At 42.3% G+C, this 21,025-nt stretch overlaps 1 protein-coding gene across 1 annotated transcript in view; it reads right to left on the bottom strand.

Annotated features, from left to right (window-relative positions):
- The window catches only part of LOC130358657 (lecithin retinol acyltransferase-like), a 66,247-nt gene extending 45,528 nt beyond the window's left edge, over positions 1 to 20,719 (bottom strand). The window contains exon 1 of the mRNA XM_056562212.1: positions 20,145 to 20,719. Within this exon, the coding sequence (XP_056418187.1) occupies positions 20,145 to 20,669 (525 nt within the window). The 5' untranslated portion in view covers positions 20,670 to 20,719. The remainder of the gene's footprint in view (positions 1 to 20,144) is intronic.
- Between the last annotated feature and the right edge of the window lie 306 nt (positions 20,720 to 21,025).

Raw genomic sequence — 21,025 nt, 5'->3', positions numbered from 1 at the left:
CCCCCAAAAACCATTTCAGCAAAATTCATTCTCCAAAATTCCATAGTCGCTCCTTACCTTCTGAGCCCTCTAGTGCACCCACCGAACACTTGACATACACATATGAGGTATTTCCTTACTCAAGAGAAATTGGGTTACAAATTTTGGGGGGATTTTTCATCTATTACCCCTTAAAAAAATCAAAAACTGGGTCTACAAGAACATGCAAGTGTAAAAAATGAAGATTTTGAATTTTCTCCTTCACTTTGCTGCTATTCCTGTGAAACACCTAAAGGGTTAACAAATTTCCTGAAAGTCATTTTGAATACTTTGAGGGGTGCAGTTTTCATAATGGGGCCATTTATGGGGTATTTTTGATAAGAAAGCCCTTCAAATCCACTTCAAAACTGAACTCGTCCCTGAAAAATTCAGATTCTGAAAATTTTGTGAAAAATTGGAAAATTGCTGCTATACTTTGAAGCCCTCTGGTGTCTTCCAAAAGTAAAAACATGTCAACTTTATGATGCAAACATAAGGTAGACATATTGTATATGTGAATCAATATAACATTTATTTGGAATATCGATTTTCCTTATAAGCAGAGAGCTTCAAAGTTAAAAAAAAATGCAACATTTTAAATTTTTTCATCAAATTTTATAATTTTTCACCAAGAAATGATGCAAGTATCGACAAACTTTTACCACTAACATAAACTAGAATATGTCACGAAAAAACAATCTCGGAATCAGAATGAAAGGTAAAAGCATCCCAGAGTTAATAATGCTTAAAGTGACAGTGGTCAGATGTTCAAAAAATGGCTGGGTCCTTAAGGTATATTTGGGCTGGGTCCTTAAGGGGTTAAATAGATTCGTAAATTACTTCTATAAAAAATCTTAATCCTTTCAGTACTTATGAGCTGCTGAAGTTGAGTTGTTCTTTTCTGTCTAAGTGCTCTTTGATGACATGTGTCTCGGGAGTTGTACATAGTAGAAGAAAATTCTCATAGCAAACCTATTCTGCTCTGTGCAGTTCCTGAGACAAGCAGAGATGTCAGCAGAGAGCACTGTTTCCAGACAGATAAGCACAACTCAACTTCAGCAGCTGATAATTATTGGAAGGATTAAGATTTTTTAAAAGAAGTAATTTACTAATCTGTTTAACTTTCTGGAGCAAGTTAAAAAAAGTTTTTTTTCCTGTAATACCCCTTTAAACATCCTAGGAATGTGCATAGTCTAAATATGAAGATGAATTACTAATTTAAATTGAAAGGGTGCACTTAATGGGATACTCTGGTGGAAAACATTTTTTTAAAATCAACTGTTGCCAGAAAGTTAAACAGATTTGTAAATTACTTTTATTAAAAAGTCTTTATCCTTGCAGTGCTTATCAGCTGCTGTATGCTCCAGAGGAAGTTCTTTTCATTTAGAATTTATTTTTGTCTGACCAAAGTGCTCTCTACTGACACCTCTGTCCATGTCAAGAACTGTCCAGGTGTCAGCAGAGAGCACTGTGGTCAGACAGAAAAGAAATTAAAAAAAAAAATAACTTCCTTTGGAGCATACAGCAGCTGGTAAGATTTTTGAAAAATCTGTTTAACTTTATGGCACCAGTTGATTGAATACATTTTTTTTCCACCAGAGTACCCCATTAAAACATAAAAAGCCTGAAAACTCACATTGCGTCCTGCCTGCTGTTAAGTCTCCTGGTCCTCATTGCAGTCTTCTACCTCCTTCTAATGAAGTTTTGGGCAGTGATTTTAGAATGATTTTTAGATGTCATAACATTAATTTGAATAGATTTGATGGCCAATGTACTAAATACATGTACATCTTTTACTGTGCTATTGTGTCTGAAATGCAAAGTAAAATTTTAAACAAAAATTCAATATATTATATTCATATTAGAAAATAGGGATATAAAAGTATTCTCTAGTTTACCAAAATGGATGCAGGATGTACACTGCACCCAAAAAATAAAGGGAACTCTCATTAAAACTAATTTTTGCTATTGCACTCCTTATGGTAAATAAAAAATATTTCTGATATACTTTGTTTAAAAAAAAATATGAAGATTTCTATGTTTTATTTGTGCTTAAAAACACTCAAGAGCACATTTTCCCCCAACTCATACACAGACTTTGGACCAAAGTCCAAACACAGGAAGTGCCGCCTGGAGTGCTGAGGGGGGGAGGGGGGTCCATCATCATCCAATCATAGCTCCTCTCACACATAACTGCCATATGCTGTTGGTTGGACACCATTCCCCCCCCCCCCCCCCCCTCTGCACTCCAGGCGGCACTTCCTGTGTTTGGACTTTGGTCCAAAGTCTGTGTATGAGTTGGGGGAAAATGTGCTCTTGAGTGTTTTTAAGCACAAATAAAACATAGAAAACTTAATTTTTCTACACAAACAAAGTATATTAGAAATATTTAAAAATAAGGTGCAGCTCACAACAGAAGGACCGAGGCAGTTAAAGCTAAAGCCGGACCCCACCGGCAACAATAATTTAAAATAATGAAAACCTATAGCTTATGCCTCTAGGACCTCACCAATGGTGCATAATGGTGTGGGCAAAGATAGATATAACAGCGTTTATTCAAAAATGGTTTTTAATTCAGATTATAAAATATAAAATGTAATATATAAATAAGTGAAACAGTAACAAAATATCACATTATACTGGCATTTATCTAGTGAAAATCTCACTGGGCCCTAGTGAGATATCAAAAATGTAAAAAAATATATGAATAAATTAATATTCAAATGAGTCCATAAATCTGCAGATAAAAAATAAAATAAAAATAAAATAATTCCATGAAAGGTGTTTGGATTTGTGGCAAAATGATTGTAACATAAAGTCAATAAAAAATTAATAAAAAAGTTGATGAATGGTTGATACAGAGTATCTCTCACCACTGCTTCTGGCTTGATATGTTGTAATAGATGAGTTGACAAATCCAAACACCTTTCACGGAATTATTTTATTTTTATTTTATTTTTTATCTGCAGATTTATGGACTCATTTGAATATTAATTTATTCATATATTTTTAACATTTTTGATATCTCACTAGGGCCCAGTGAGATTTTCACTAGATAAATGCCAGTGTAATGTGATATTTTGTTACTGTTTTACTTATTTATATATTACATTTTATATTTTATAATCTGAATTAAAAACCATTTTTGAATAAATGCTGTTATATCTATCTTTGCCAAAACCATTATGCACCATTGGTGAGGTCCTAGAGGCATAAGCTATAGGTTTTCATTATATTAGAAATATTTTTAATTTACCATAAGGAGTGCAATAGCAAAAATAAGTTTTAATGAGAGTGCCCATTTAAACAACACAATGTAACTGGTGACCACAGACCACTTCTCAGTTCCTATGCTTCCTGGCTGATGTTTTGGTCACTTTTGAATGCTGGCGGTGTTTTCACTCTATTGGTAGCATGAGATAGAGTCTACAACCCACACAAGTGGCTCAGGTTGTGCAGCTCATCCAGTATAGCACACCAATGTGAGATGGCAAAAGTTTGCAGTGTCTGTCAACGTAGTGTCCAGAGCATGGAGGCGCTACCAGGAGACAGGCCAGTACATCAAGAGACGTGGAGGAAACCATAGGAGGTCAACAACCAAGCAGCAGGAGCGGTACCTCTGCCTTTGTGCAAGGAGGAGCAGAAGGAGCACTGCCAGAGACCTGCAAAATGACCTCCAGCAGGCCGAAAATGTGTATGTGTCCACTCAAACGGTCAGAAACAGACTCCATGAGGGTGGTATGAGAGTCCAACGTCCACAGGTGGGGGTTGTGCTTACAGCCCAACACCGTGCAGGACGTTTGGCATTTGCCAGAGAACACCAAGATTAGCAAATTCGCCACTGGCACCTTGTGCTCTTCACAGATGAAAGCAGGTTAACACTGAGCACATGTGACAGACGTGAGTCTGGAGACGCTGTGGAGAACGTTCTCCCGCCTACAACATCCTTCAGCATGACCGGTTTGGGGGTGGGTCAGTAATGGTAACATAGTAACATAATTCATAAGGTTGAAAAAAGAGTCCATCAAGTTCAACCTATTACCCCAATGAGTGCCTATTCAGTTGATCCAGAGGAAGGCAAAAAACCCTCATACTAGAGGTGAAAATTCCTTCCCAACTCCAAATATGGCAATCAGAATCGGTCCCTGGATCAACCTTCTGTGCCTATAGATCTAGAATCCATAACAAATGCCAAATGCCAAAGCATTTGATACTGTCCCTCACAGACATCTGACAGGTAAGTTAAGGTCCTTGGGCTTGGAAACTTTAGTTTGTAACTGGATTGAACACTGGCTCATAGATCGTACCCAGAGAGTGGTGGTAAATGATTCGTACTCTGATTGGTCCCCGGTTATTAGTGGTGTACCCCAAGGTTCAGTACTGGGCCCGCTGCTGTTTAATTTATTTATCAATGATATAGAGGATGGTATTAACAGCTCTGTTTCTATCTTTGCAGATGACACCAAGCTTTGTAGCACAGTACAGTCTATAGAGGATGTGCATAAGTTACAAGATGACTTGGATAGACTAAGTGTCTGGGCATCCACTTGGCAAATGAGGTTCAATGTGGATAAATGTAAAGTTATGCATCTGGGTACTAATAACCTGCATGCGTCGTATGTCTTAGGGGGGATTAAACTGGCAGAGTCACTGGTAGAGAAGGATCTGGGTGTACTTGTAGATCACAGACTACGAAATAGCATGCAATGTCAGGCTGCTGCTTCCAAAGCCGGCAGGATATTGTCATGTATAAAAAGAGGCATGGACTCGAGGGGCAGGGACATAATACTCCCCCTTTATAAAGCATTGGTACGGCCTCACCTGGAATATGCTGTTCAGTTTTGGTCGCCTGTTCATAAAAGGGACACTGCGGAGTTGGAAAGGGTGCAGAGACGCGCGACTAAACTAATATGGGGCATGGAACATCTTAGCTATGAGGAGCGATTAAAGGAGTTACAATTGTTTAGTCTTGAGAAGAGACGTTTAAGGGGGGATATGATAAACGTATATAAGTATATAAATGGCCCATACAAAAAATATGGAGAAAAACTGTTCCAGGTTAAACCCCCCCAAAGGACGAGGGGGCACTCCCTCCGTCTGGAGAAGAAAAGGTTTAGTCTAAAGGGGCGGCACGCCTTCTTTACCGTGAGGACTGTGAATTTATGGAACGGTCTACCTCAGGAACTGGTCACAGCAGGAACAATTAACAGCTTTAAAGCAGGGTTAGATACATTCCTGGAACAAAATAACATTAATGCTTATGCAGAATTATAAAACTACATCCCTTTCCCTTATCCCCTTACATCCTTCCCTTCAATCCCCTGGTTGGACTTGATGGACGTATGTCTTTTTTCAACCATACTAACTATATAACTATGTAACATGTAATGTTATTATTCTCCAGAAATTCATCCAGACTCCTTTTAAATTATTTTACCGAGTTAGCGTAACCATGACCACCTCCTAAAGCAGAGAATTACACAGTCTCACTGCTCTTACAGTAAAGATTCCCCATCTGTGCTGGTGTAGAAACCTTCTTTCCTCTAAACGAAGAAGATTCCCACTTGTTATAGATTCAGTCCTGGGTATAAATAGATCATGGGAGAGATCTCTGTACTGCCCCTGATATATTTATGCAAATTTATTAGATTGCCCCCAAGCCTTCTTTTTTCTAAACTAAACAACCCTAATTCTGATAATCTTTATGGGTACTGTAGTCCTCCCATTACCCGTATTACTCTGGTTGCCCGTCTTTGAACCCTCTCCAGCTCCCCTATATCTTTCTTGTACACTGGTGCCCAATACTGTACACAATATTCTATGTGTGATCTGACTAGTGATTTGTACAGTGGTAGAATTATTTCCTTGTCGTGGCCATCTATACCTCTATTGATATACCTCATGATTTGATTTGCCTTGGCAGCAGCTGCCCGATACTGGTCATTGCAGCGAAATTTATTTTAAAGGGGTACTCCGGTGGAAAACATATTTTTTTAAATCAACTGGTGCCAGAAAGTTATACAGATGTGTAAATTACTTCTATAAAAAAAATCTTTACACTTCCAGTATTTTTGAGCAGCTGTATGCTACAGAGGAAATTATTTTGTCTTTAGCTATATTCAGAAACCTGTTTCCTTTAGGAGATTCACAGGTCTCAGTCTCCCAGTTTATATCAGGATAGTTAAAGTCCCCCATTATTATCACCTCATTCTTATTTGCTGACCTGTTTATTTGCCTCAGTAATTGATCTTCTGCCTCTTCCATTATGTTTGGTGGCTTATAGCAAACCCATATCAGAATTTTTTTATTTTCATTTCCATATATTTCTACCCATAATGACTCCACATTATTGTTTCCCTCCCATATATCCATCCGCAGTGCGGCCTTTAGACTCTATTTCCCATGAAGACAAACTCCTCCCCCTTTCCGTTTTGGCCAATCCTTCCTGAATAGACTATAACCCTGTATGTTGACCCCCCAGTCACAGCTATCGTCCAACCAAGTCTCTGTTATACCCACTATGTCATAATTTTCTCAGACATCAACCCCTCCAGTTCCTCTGTTTTATAGGACAAACTTCTGGCATTAGGCAACATGCAACTCAAAGGTGTATGTTTTTTCTTCCTATGAAGCCTATCCCTATTAACTATTCTAACCCCTCGCACCGCTCCACCCCCAGGTACATTAATAAGTTCCTCCTCTCTAGCTACACTATCTTCCCCCTCTATGTTGTGGGTTCCCTCCCCCCAGGCCCTAGTTTAAACACTCCTCCACCCTTCTAGCCATCTTCTCCCCATTGAGGTGCAGCCCGTCCCAACGGTAGAGCCGGTATCTGACAGTGAAGTCGGCCCAGTTCTCCATGAATCCAAACCCCTCCTTCCTACACCAGCTTCTGAGCCACTTGTTTACCTCCCTGATCTACCGCTGCCTCTCTGGTGTGGCTTGCATCCTAAGTCCCTGAAATCATTTTTAAGGACATTCCACCTACCTCTTACTTTGTCATTGGTGCCAATATGTACCATGACTGCTGGGTCCTCTCCAGCCCCACCCAGCAACCTGACAACCTGATCTGCGATGTGCCGAACTCGAGCGCCAGGAAGACAACTCACTGTTTGGCGATCCCGCTCTTTTGCCTTATCTGTCCCCCTAATAATTGAGTAGCCCACTACCAGTACCTGTCTGGCCTGCCCTGCACTCGTCCCTCCCTCCTTACTGGAGCAGACACCCCCGTGTGGTCAGAGGCAGAGTCCTGCTGCAGTACTGCTAGCTCTGAAATGGCATTCCCCTCATCTGCCAACCTGGCAAACTTGTTGGGGTGTGCCAGTTCAGGACTAGCCTCCCTGACACTTTTCCCTCTACCCCAATTTCTAACTGTAACCCAGCTAGCTGCCTTACTGTCCTGCACCTCCGTCCCACTATCCTCCTCCACCTCTACCCCAGAAAGTACTTGCTCATTGAGGAGGACACTCCTCTCCAAGTTGTCAATGCATCTCAGTGTTGCTAGTTGCTCCTCTAGATCCAGGATCTGTGCTTCCAAATGAACAACTCTCATCTCACACAACAATATGCACCCTCAAACTGCTGTTCAAGGATTGCATACATTGTGCAAGATGCACACTGGACTGCCTTTTTCAAAATGGAGGCCAGACTACAGGGTGGGACATTTATATGGATACACTTTAATAAAATGGGAATGGTTGGTGATATTAACTTCCTGTTTGTGGCACATTAGCATATGTGAGGGGGAAACTTTTCAAGATGGGTGGTGACCATGGTGGCCATTTTGAAGTCGGACATTTTGTAATCCAACTTTTGTTTTTTCAAAAGGAAGAGGGTCATGTGACACATCAATGTCATGTGGCTAGAGTGTATCAGCAGTTCCTGCAAGAGGAAGGCATTGATGCTATGGACTGGCCCACCCATTTCCCAGACCTGAATCTGATTAATCACATCTGGGACATCATGTCTCACTCGATCCACCAATGCCAAGTTGCACCACACACTGTCCAGGAGCCACCTCATCAGGGGCATGCCCAGGCGTTGTAGGGAGGTCACACGGGCACGTGGAGGCAACAAACACTACTGAGCCTCATTTTGACTTGTTTTAAGGACATTACATCAAAGTTGGATCATCCTGTACTGTGGTTTTCCATTTTGTTTTTGAGTGTGACTCCATATCCAGACCTCCATGGGTTGATAAATTTGATTTCCATTGATAATTTTTGTTGTTTTTGTTGTGGTGATTTTGTTATCAGCACATTCAACTATGTAAAGACAAAAGTATTTCACACAATTAGTTCATTCATTCAGGATGTGTTATCTTCGTGTTCCCTTTACTTTTTTAAGCAGTGTATAACTCCTTCATATTCTGTACACACTTATAATAAACATATAAGACCACCTCTCTACTAAAACCAGAAGACTGATTCTTGGGATCAGTAATGGTCCTAGCTCCTCGCCACCTGTATTCTGAAATATGTATTGTATGATTAACATGTTCTCAAAAGGTTTATTTAAGAGAACCCCTTGATGCAACCTAAAACTGGTATCTGTGGATAATGTATGGGTGAATTTTTTTGGGGAATTCAATTGATTATTCTACAATTGGTTATTCTACATTAGATGAAGAGCCTCTGTTGTACATGGTAATCTTAAGACAGCATTACAGTAACCTCCATTAAAAAGGCTGAATAAATAACAAAAGCTGACCAAAACAATGTCCCTCAGGAATGTTATTTTCTTCTATGTTTAGGTGCAAACGCAGAGGATAATATAACTACAGAGTGCATTTAAAGCCATTTCTCGGGGAAAAAAAATATTTTTTGTTATTGAAAATGCAAAACCCAAATACTCACCTTCATTGATCCTCTGCCACTGTCAAGATTTCCGGTCCCTTCTGTGGTCTTCTTCTTCCGCCTTCCAATGACATTACGTGCCTAGTTGGTAAATCACTGAGCTGAACGGGTAGCTCTTGCTGGCATAGTCATTAGAAGGATGAAGAAGAGGATCACAAAGAGGAGCAGGTAACTTGACAGTGACAGCAGCAGAGGATTGGTAGAGGTAAATATGTGGGAGGCATATAACAATTTTTTATGGAAAACTGCTTTAAATTACCTATCTCGTATTAGGAGTCAAGCCGCGGTCAGACATGCTGGCTGCGGACGCACTCCTTCTCTGCTGCCCGTCACAGTTTGCACTGCGATTCGCATCCTGTAATGCGATCGCACCCAGCCTACTGCTCGTTACCTTCCCCGTCATCCCTGTGCCTCCTCTGTTCTTCCTGCTTGCCGGTGCATGCGTCCCTGCCTCCTAGGGCACGCGCGTGCCGACTCTGTGAAATTTAAAGGGCCAGTATACACTTAATTGGTTCTTGCTGCTCCATGACCCTATAAGTATAAGCACTTCCATTTGACCCTTGCCAGATCTTTGTGCCATTTCAGCCTTAGAGAAAGCATTCTGTTTGTGTCTTGCCTTTCCATGTATCTGACCCCATTGCTATGTATCCTGACCTTGCTCCTGTGCCGCCTACCTTCTGACCCCTTGCTACGTGACCTGACCTTACTACAGTGCCGCCAGCCCTGACCTCCTACCTGTCCTGATTTCGAGTTGCCTCATCCTTCCTGTGCCACGTTACACCTCGGCTGCCTATGTGGACGAGTCGTATCAGGGGTAGTAACCTGGGTGCCGTCTGCCGCAGCAAGTCCATCCCGCTCTGCGGCGGGCTCTGGGGAAGACCAGCGGCACCTTAGACTCCGCTGCCGGGTATGGCCCACGCCATCATCCACAAAGGTACAGCAGATCTACTTCACCTCTGCCTTAACAGTAAGATCCAGCCATGGATCCCGCCAACGTGCCACTGCCTAGTGTCGAGGACCTCTCCTCCATTGTTGCTCAGCAGTCACAACAGTTAGCTTAACAGGCCCAGCAACTGAATCAGCTGTCCACCTTTTCGTTCAGCAGCAACAGCAGCAACAACAGCGGCAATCCACTCCTGCGGCTCCTTGGGGGACAGCAACTTCGGGGGTATCCCTTGGTCCCAAGCTTCGCCTGTTTCTGCAAACCAAGTTTGAAGGGGACCCTAAATTGTGCAGAGGCTTCATCACCCAGTGCTCTATACACGTGGAACTCATGTCTAACCAGTTCCCATCTGAACGTGCTATCGTGGTGAGCCTTCTTTCTGGTAAGGCGCTGGCCTGGTCTACTCTACTCTGGGACAAAGGTGATCCAGTTATGACCGATCTGCAAGCTTTCCTTTTGGAATTCCGCAGTGTCTTCGAGGAGCCAGCACGTTCTTCCTCGGCTGAAACCGCAGTCCTGAACCTCCGTTTAGGGGATTCCTCTGTAGGTGACTACGCGGTCCAATTCCGTACTCTAGCTTCAGAATTGGATTGGAATGATGCAGCCCTGTGTGCTACCTTCAAGAAGGGACTTTCTAGCAAAGTAAAGGATGCCCTGGCCACACAGGACCCACCATCTTCCCTGGCTGAATTGATTCTGCTGGCTACCCGCATTGATGTGCTGGCTAACCGCATTGATGTGCGTTTTGCCAAGCAAAGAGAAGCTCCGTCAAGAACACTAACCTGCACGTTCATGTCGTCTTCCCCGTTTGACTCCGGTGTTTCAGCGGCTGCCTCTGTCTATTTTTTATGTCTTCTGCCGAAGAGCCTATGCAAGTGGATCGAGCTCACCTGTCTCCGCAAGAGAGGTCACGCCGACGGGAAAAAAACCTGTCCCTGTACTGTGCCAGCCCGGAGCATTTTTGCAATAACTGCCCTCTTCGGCCTCAGCGACCGGGAAACACCTAGGACACATGGGAGAGGCGTCTCTAGGTGTGAATACTTCCTCTCCTCGCTTATACATGCAGGTACGGCTCTTCTCTTCTTCCGGTTTCTCGTTTCTGCTTTTGTGGAATCTGGTTCAGTATGGAACTTCGTGGATTCCTCTCTGGTCCATAAATATCATCTCCCAGTCTCACTGCTCGCTAAGCCTTTGCACAGCTCCACTATCAATGGGGAGTGCCTGAATTCTGTGGTAATGTATATCACTGAACCTCTGAAGATGCAAGTGAGTGCTATGCACAAGTAGTGGATCAGGTTCTATGTGCTCCCTCACTGTTCTTCCTCGGTTCTCCTCGGTCTGCCATGGCTGCAATCACACCCCGGTTCTTGATTGGCGCTCCGGAGAAGTCTCTTGTTGGGGATAGGATTGTCTGAACCAGTGTCTGGTGACAATTCAACTGAAGCATCCTATTTCCTGCCCCTCTCTGCCGGGTCTGCCTACCCCATACCAAGACTTCGCTGACGTGTTTTGCAAGAAGCAAGCAGAGAGTCTTCCTCCTCATCGACCCTACGATTGTCCAATTGATCTTCTGCTGGGTTCTTCGCCCCCTTGGGGAAGAATCTATCCCTTGTTGGCTCCTGAGAAGCAGGCCATGTCAGAATTCATCAGCGAGAACTTACAGAAGGGCTTCATTCGGAAATCTACAGCTCCTGCCAGAGCCGGTTTCAGAAAAGGACAATTCTCTCCATCCCTGCATTGATTACAGGGGACTTCATAAAATCATCACCAAGAACCGGTACCCCCTCCCACTGATCTCAGAACTATTAGATCGCCTACAAGGAGCCAAGATTTTCACCAAGTTGGACTTGCGAGGGGCGTATAACCTTATCAGAATCTGGGAAGGAGATGAGTGGAAGATGTCTTTTAATATCCGTGATCGGCAATATGAGCACTTTGTGATGCTGTTTGGTCGGACGTTTTTCAAGAATTTGTCAATGACATTTTCCGAGATCTCCTTTACACTTGCGTTGTGGTATATCTGGACGACATCTTGATCTTCTTGCCCAACTTGAAAGTTCATCGCACTCATGTGCGTCAGGTCCTGTGATGCCTACGGAGTAACCGCCTCTATGCCAAGCTCGAGAAATGTCTCTTCTAGAAGTCGATTCTGCCGTTCCTCGGCTACATTGTCTTCAACCAAGGCCTTCAGATGGATCCTGACAAGCTGTCTTCGGTTCTAACCTGGCCGCGACCTTCTGGTCTGCGGGCTTTTCAACGCTTCCTTGGTTTTGCCAACTATTATCGGCAGTTCATTCCGCACTTCTCCACCCTGGTAGCTCCAATTGTGGCTCTTACCAAGAAAGGTGCCAATCCCAAGTCCAGGCCACCTACAGCGGAGGAGTCTTTTTCTTGTTTGAAGTCGGCATTTGCCTCCACACCTGTTCTGACGAGACCTGACCTGGACAAGCCATTCTACCTTTAAGTGGATGCCTCTTCTGTATGAGCCAGAGCAGTTTTGACTCAGAAATCCTCTAAGGGCAAAACGGTGAATTGCGGCTACTTATCTAAAACATTTACTCCTGCTGAGAGGAATTACACCATTGGTGATCGGGATCTCTTGGTCATTAAGCTCGCTCTGGACGAATGGCGTCACTTGTTAGAGGGAGCTACTCCTCCTATCAATATCTATACGGACCATAAAAATCTTCTTTACATACAGTCCGCACAATGTCTGAACCCCTGGCAGGCCAGGTGGTCACTTTTCTTTTCTCGGTTTCATTTTGACCTGCACACAAGAGCGTCAGAGCCGATGCCTTCTTTCGAGCTTCCAATGTGGTGGGCCAGGAACCCATACCTCGTGATATTGTACCTCCAGATCAATTGGTTATGGCAACACTGGTCAATCTTCAGCAAGTTCCCCAGGGAAAGACTTTTGTGCCAACTTGCCTTAGGATTAAGGTGCTGAATTGGGGGCATTCTTCTTTCTTGACCGGTCACACTGGAATATGGAAGTCAACTTTGCTCATCACCTGTCATTACTGGTGGCATAACCTGTAGCGTGATGTTGCTGATTTTGTCTGTACCTGCGTAATTTGTGCTTGTGACAAGATGCTGCGTAGCAAACCGGCGGGTCTCTTACAGCCTTTACCTGTCCCGGAGTTTCCGTGGACCCACATTGCCTTGATTTTTATCACTGATTTGCTGTTTATTTGGGTGGTCGTTGATCGTTTCTCTAAGATGGCTCATTTTGTACCTCTGCCTGGACTTTCTTCAGCTCCTCAGTTGGCAGATCAATTCCTTTTGACATATTTTCCACCTGCATGGTCTACCGCTTCACATCGTCTCTGACAAAGGGGTTCCTTTCGTTTCCAAGTTTTGGCGGGCTCTCTGCTCTCGCTTCGAAGTCAAATTGGACTTTTCATCAGCATACCTCCCGCAAACTAACAGGCAGGTAGAGCGGGTGAACCAAGTTCTTGGAGAGTATCTTTGCCATTTTGTTTCTGCCCGGCAGGACGACTGGTCCAGTCTGTTACCCTGGGCTTTGTTCTCTTACAATCATTGTGACTCTGACTATACAAGTACCTCTCCATTCTTTATTGTTTACGGTCATCATCTTCGTCCTCCTCTACATCTGCCCGCTTCTTCTGGAGTACCAGCAGTTGATATTTTGGTTCAGGACTTTCAAACCAGCAGTTGATATTTTGGGTCAAGACTTTCAAACTATTTGGCAGGAAACACGGCATTCTTTAGCTTTCGCCTTCTCCCACATGAAGTCCCAGGCTGACAAGAAGAGGAGGTCTCCACCAGTCTTTTGCCTCGGGGACAAGGTTTGGCTCTTTGCAAAGTATGTTCGTCTGAAGCAACCTAGTTACAGACTGGGTCTGCAGTTCTTGGCTCCTTTTAACCCCTTAAGGACTCAGCCCATTTGAGCCTTAAAGGGGTACTCCGGTGAAAACCTTTTTTCTTTTAAATCAACTGGTGGCAGAAAGGTAAACATATTTTTAAATTACTTCTATTAAAAAACTTAATCCATCCTGTACTTATTAGCTGCTGAATACTACAGAGGAAATTCTTTTCTTTTTGGAATGCTCTCTGATGACATCATGAGCACAGTTCTCTCTGCTGACATTATTATAATAATAATAACACTTTATTTATTGTTGTTCTTAGTGGGATTTGAACCCAAGTCCCCAGCACTGCAAACCACTGAGCCACCATGCTACCCTTAGCATAAATCTGCTATGCATGGTTGCTAAAAATGGACAGAGAGCATTGTGCTCGTGATGTCATCAGTGTTCCAAAAAGAAAGGAATTTCCTCTGTAGCATTCAGCAGCTAATAAGTACTGGAAGGATTACGATTTTTTAATAGAAGTAATTTACCAATATGTTTAACTTTCTGCCACCAATTGATTTAAAAGAAAAAAGGTTTTCACCGGAGTACCCCTTTAAGGACTCAGACAATTTTATTTTTACAATTTCGTTTTTTTCCTCCTTGCCTTCTAAAAATCATAACTCTCTTATATTTTCATCCACAGACTAGTATTGGATGAACTGTTTTTAGCGTGAACAGTTGTACTTTGTAATGCCATCACTCATTTTACCATAAAATGTATGACGCAACCAAAAAAAATACTATTTGTGTGGGGAAATTGATAAGAAAACCTCAAATTTGAGAATTTTGTAAGGTTTCGTTTTCATTCTGTACACTTTATGGTAAAATAGACCTGATTTCTTTATTCTGTGGGTCAATACGATTAAAATCATACCCATGGTTATATACTTTTCTATTATTATCCAGCTTAAAAAAAATTGCAACCTTTTTAACCAAATTAGTGCGTTTAAAATCCCTCTATTTTGCTGACCTAAAACTTTTTCATTTTCTGTATAAGCGGCGTAATGAGGGTTAATTTTTTGCACCGTGATCTGTACTTTTTTTGATACCACATTTGCATATATAAAACTTTTAATACATTTTTTTAATCAATTTTATTTGGAATAAAATGTTATAAAAAAAGCAGCAATTTTTTTTTTTTTTTTACATTCATAACGTTCACCATATGGGATAATTAACATTATATTTTAATAGTTCGGATATGTACGCATGCGGCAATACCAAATATGTTTATTAAAAATATTTTTTCTGGATGATCAGATCGTCTGTATTGATCACGGCATCTGAGGGGTTAATGGCGGACATCCGCGCGATCACAGATGTCCGTCATTACCGGCGGGTCCCCGGCTGCTATTAGCAGCCGGGACCTGCCGCGCATGACCCGAGCATCGCTCCGATACTCCTAGTTATGTATAGGACATAAATGTATGTCCTGGTGCGTTAAGTACCACTGCACCAAGATGTACATTTACTTCCTGCGTCGTTAAAGTCCTACGCCACAATAATCCGGTTGCGTACAAGTTACATCTTCCTCCTTCTCTGCTCATCCCAAACTCCTTCCACGTCTCAAGCCGTTGGTCCTTAACCGGTTCTCTCAGAAATATATCTCTCCTACACCTGTTACCAGGGCCTTTGATGTGTATGAAGTTCAGGAGATTCTCGCCACTAAGACCATTAGGGGGAAATGGTATTGCCTGGTTGATTGGAAGGGTTTTGGTCCTGAGGAGAAGTCCTGGGAGCCTGAGGAGAACATCTTAATCCAGGATCTGGTGCTCAGGTTTCTCCGGCCTAAAAAGAGGGGGTGACCTAAGGGGGGGGGGTACTGTTAGGAGTCATGCCGCGTACAGACATGCTGGCCATGGACGCACTCCTTCTCCGCTGCCCGGCAGGGTTCGCACTGCGATTTGCATCCTGCGATGCGACCGCACCCAGCCCACTGCTCGTTACCTTCCCCATCATCCCGGTGTCTCCTCTATTCTTCCTGCTTGCCAGCACGTGAGTCCCTGCATCCTAGGGCATGCGCATGCGTCGGCTCTGTGAAATTTAAAGGGCCAGTACACAACTATTTCTTGCTGCTCCATGAACCTATAAGTATAAGCACTTCCTTTTGACCCTTGTTGGATCTTTGTGCCATTTCAGCCTTAGAGAATGCTTTCTGTTTGTGTCTTGCCATGTATCTGACCCCATTGCTACATATCCTGACCTTGCTCCTGTGCCTCCTGCCTTCTGACCTCTTGCTACGTGACCTGACCTTGCTACAGTACCGCCAGCCCTGACCTCCTACCTGTCCTGATTTCGAGTTGCCTCGTCGTTCCTGTGCCATGTTACACCTCAGATGCCTGTGTGGATAAGTCGTATCAGGGGTAGCGACCTGGTGCCGCCTGCCGCAGCAAGTCGATCCTGCTTTGCGGCGGGCTTCGCTCCCTGGTATGGCCCACGCCATCATCCACACAGGTACAGCGGATCCACTTCACCTCTGCCATAACATTATCTTTATATTTAAACTGCAAATCAATGGGTTTTTTTTTTATATCTATAAGTAACACAGTCTATGATCATTTTTAAAACAGTTCTAAACCTCATGTAATGCTCTTTTATGTCCAACACTCTTATCAGAGAAATATTTCTTGCAGGACATGATCACCCTGGTTTGAGAATACTGAGTAAAATTATATTGATTATATTGATTTGCTTTCTATTTTAATGATTTCTAATATCATGCTTGATGAGACTATTTGCCACAACATTTTCTTTATTTAGTTTGAGTCAAGTTCTGCCAAAAAGAAAAATTAGCTGGCTTGTACACGTTATTATAGGAAATGCCTTGCATGATGCATGCCAATGAGAAATAGCAGTATGCAATTAAACTGAGGTTTTGTTCAAGCCACATTAGGCTTAATTATGTAAAGCCTCCAAATGTTTAGTATCTTTTACTAGTGCTTGTTTAGGTGTGCTTAGCCTGAAAGCTTTCAGAACAGTAATAAGGTGTAGAAGGAAATTAAGAAATGTTTACTTTTATCTACTATTGGATTATGTGGACATCATTAGGAAATGGCATCAGAGAACAGGTCAGAGTATACCACAAAAAGCTCATTGATAGAATGCAAAAAGCTTTTCAGAAAGCATCTCTGTTCAGCACCCTGTGGTGCATGTTAGCAATGCAAACAGTGAGTTTGTACAGAAGAATGCAGAAGAACATCTCCTATGTGCATACACCCTAAATGTTATTTGAGCTAATTAAGTGCACAGGGGTGGTGACCTGACTGTATTTAACACTTACAGAAAGCAGAGGAGCACCAGTAAGGTCACTATATGCATTAGATAGCTAGCTGTCACATGAAGGGTTTGGGAATAAGCTGCTACCAGATACTTCTGGTGGTGGCTTATCAACAAAAGGGATCAGGGAATCCAACATGCCAAGCCTTTCTTCCCCCCAACACCTGCAATCAACATACCCAATAATTCCATGAAAGATTAGCCACCACCAGAGGTGTCTGACAGCGGCATGCATACATAAAAATACATGCACATGGCTGAATTATGTTAAACTGAAGACTAATAGCCATCTTAAGCTGCTAAACAAATCCCCATATTGTGTGGTGTTTCATGTATTATCATTATATTTTATAGATCTTTCCTGCTATTAGGCTGGAATTTAGGGGTGTGAATCGCCAAGAATTTGGCGATTCGATTCGAATCGCGATACCAGTGTGGCGATTCGATATATCCCGATATATCGCGATACCGTCTAGGTGACGATACATCGCGATATATCGCCCACCTGGGAGCATTCATAGATCCCAATAGACGCCGCTGTCAGCTTTGACAGCGGCGATCTAGTACTCCGGTGCACACTTTTCTCATGTTATCCCGTCCGGGCTGCAAAATAAAATAAAACGCACTTTATCTTACCTGCCAACAAGCCCGCGGAGCTCCGGTACAGTCCGGTACAGGTGTTTGGTCCCCGGGCTGTATTCTTCTTACTTCCTGTTAGTCCGGCACGTCACATGGAGCTTCAGCCTATCACCAGCGGAGGCGGGACATCGCTGCGGCTGGTGATAGGCTGAAGCTCCATGTGACGTGCCGGACTAACAGGAAGTAAGAAGAATACAGCCCGGGGACCGAACACCTGTACCAGAGCTCCGCGGGCTCGTTGGCAGGTAAGATACGGGCGTCCGCAGATAAAAATTTCACATCCCTAAAAGAATCGATTCAAAAATATTTTGAATCGATTCTGTATCGGCAAATGAAAAATCGCGATTATCGCGAGAATCGATTTTTTCTTACATCCCTACTGGAATTCCACTTGTTTTTTTTACCGCATGGTGTTTTTTTCGGCCAAAAACGCTGCGGACAGATGTTAGCTGTAAATCAATGAGAAATCGCAACATTTTTTTTCCACTTTGCGTTTTTCAGTTTGGCATTTTTTTTAATCCTTTTGACATTTTTTCACTCTGTTTCAGCTCCTTGGCGGTTTTGCAAAATCGCAGCAAGTTGAGTCTATGGCGTTTTTCCCCCTGAAATTGTGGCATTTTTTTCCCATAGAAGTCTATGGGAGTAAAAAAAAAAACTGCCAAGAAAAACACCATGTGGGTTTTAACTTTGGCGTTTCTGCAGGCGTTTTTTTTTTTTTTGGACTTTAGCGATCCAAAAAAGTGATGGAAATACCTTTTTTTTTATTTTTTTTATAAAATTTCGTAGGGTACCATTAAAAAATGTAAAAAAGGTACAGTAGTGATGGAAAAAATTGTATTTAACGAAATTTTTCTTTTTCTAACAACATTTTTATTAGTTTTTAAACAGGGATAAATGTATGCGTCCGGGCAGGGCACAAAAAATGTAGCCGACAATAATAAAAATGTAGTGTGCCTGTGTTTTTCAAATTTTTTTCTTAATTTTTTACATTTTTTAGGTAGTATTGCTACTCTCAGCATGGAACACACTGTTCCATGTTGGGAGAAGTAGTATCTGTACTAATTGACAGATCGCCCCGGGTCCATTGCGATCCTTCTGGATAATTTATAGATGCGGCCGGCCACTCTTCTATGGTCCCCTGCACTGCCGTATATATACACCTATTCATATTTCCTGCAGAGAGCTGTGATTGGCCAGATGGTTCCAGCCAATCACAACTCTCTGTGGGAAATATGAATTATACAGGAGGATCACAGTGGGTGTCAGGAGTGACATCCACTGTTATCTTTCCTTAACTGCAGGTACTACTACTCCCAACATGAAGCACACTCTGCTCCATGCTGGGAGCTGTAGTACCTGCATTAATAGACAGATCGCAACAGGTGTCAGAAGTTACACTCACTGCGATATGTCTACTAATGCAGGTATCACAGCTCCCAGCATGGAGCAGAGTGTGCTCCATATTGGGAGTAGCAGTACCTGCAGTTAAGGACAGATCACAGCAGGTGTCATTCCTGACACCCGATGCGATCATCCTATCTATTACAGAGATGTGGAGCGGCTTTCTCCTGCACTCCGCATCTCTGCACTATACTCTGGCTAGTGATATAAATAGAACATCACTCATTCATATTTCCCACTGAGAGCGGTGATTGGCTGCCACCATCCGGCCAATCCCCACTGTGGGCGGAAAATATGAATGAGTGATGTTCTATTCACATCACCGGCCGGCCGGAGTACAGAGCAGAGATGTGAGCACTGTATAGAGCCGCTCCGCATCTCTGCTATATTATGGATGATCGCATCGGGTGTCAGGAATGACACCCAGGCGATATGTCTATTAGTACAGGTACTACTACTCCCAACAGTCTGCTCCATGCTGGCAGTAGTAGAACTACCTAAGAAATGTAAAAAAAAAATTGAGAAAAAATAAGTGAAAACACACACACTTTATAAAAAATGTATTAAAATTTAGTTATAAATTTTTTTAATTTCGTTAAATAAATTTTTTCCCATCCCTACTGCAAATTCAAAAACTCCAGAAAAACCATCAGATGCAGGAAATTGCGCTGGTGTTTTTTTCTGGTCTTTTTTTCTGTGAAAAAAACGCAGGAAAAAAAAAAGTGGAATCCTAGCCTTACAGAACTAGAGAGATTACAAGAGAATAAGCAGACACAAGTCTAATAGCTCTTCCAAACATGAATAAAACTTGCTCATGTTTAGAAGGAGCTCTGATGAGTTACTTGAAACAAATAAAAATCAGTTTGTTCAAATTCCCTGTTAAAATCAACAAAACTGTACTGGACTATATTTACAAGTGAATATGTCACTGACTTCTTTACTACAAATCTGACTGCTCAGTGACTATATGAACTAAGTGGTGGGACTACTGTCATCATATGCAAAGAACTACTTTGTTAAAAAAATATTTTTTTTAACATAACCTGTTTGAGAGGTTTTCAATCACATGCATCCCGACTCAGGCAACATTTGCACAGACATATGAACAGTGTTTTAAAATTTCTATTATCCATTTACCTTCTCGGTCTGTAAGCTCACATGGGTTCCATATCTGCAGTAAGTCACAAAGTGCTCGCAGTTGTCCCACAGCAAGCTGTAAGTTGTGGTCCCCACAAGTTTCTCAGCTCTCTTGGCCACTTCATCATTGGAGAGAGGGTTATTTTGAAAGTGTCTGTCCATGGCATTAATAAGTATATTTGCTCCATAAGCAAAATCCTGGACTTTGTCCACTCTCACACTAGCCTTTTTAGCTAGCACTCCTGCTATCAATCTCTTGTTAGTAACAACTTTCTCAACACTTTCCTTTTTGCAAGTTAAAAAGGGAAGAATGTCTGGAATCAAATGTGCAACTCTATTGTTTCCAAGGTAGATGCCAAAATGGACAAAGAGGGTACGAGGAACTTCCAGAAGATCGCCTCTTTTATACACCAATGTCTCATACATGTTACCATTTTTGTCAGCTACAGAAGTGCACTTTGGTTTTGCAAACATTAGTATCTTTTCCAAAAGAAATGACAGAACACCCAAGACTGGATTTTTCATCTTCTGGTAGTTGCTTGCTGGATAGCCAGTGGCTTTAAATGAACTCACATTCTTAGCAAATCCTGTATTTTATCATGGCATGTGGGTTGGGACCTGAGCTTTATACAGCTTAATAGGATTGGTTAAAATGTAGGCAGCTCTTACAAGTCTGACACTCACAAAGTAAGTGCTGTACATTCAATAAATAAATATGCACCTATGGAAACATGACTAGCATACAATTAACACTTTACAAGCCATTGAAGTAAAACAGTAGTCTATTATATCTTGAGTCAGTATGTAGACAAACAGAAATCTTCATCCCTACAATATAAAACCCAGTGACAAATAAACACAGATTAATTGCTGGTCACATA

This window comes from Hyla sarda, chromosome 1, assembly GCF_029499605.1.
Source record: "Hyla sarda isolate aHylSar1 chromosome 1, aHylSar1.hap1, whole genome shotgun sequence".
Lineage (NCBI taxonomy): Eukaryota > Metazoa > Chordata > Amphibia > Anura > Hylidae > Hyla > Hyla sarda.
This window is presented reverse-complemented; position numbering and strand designations above follow the sequence as displayed.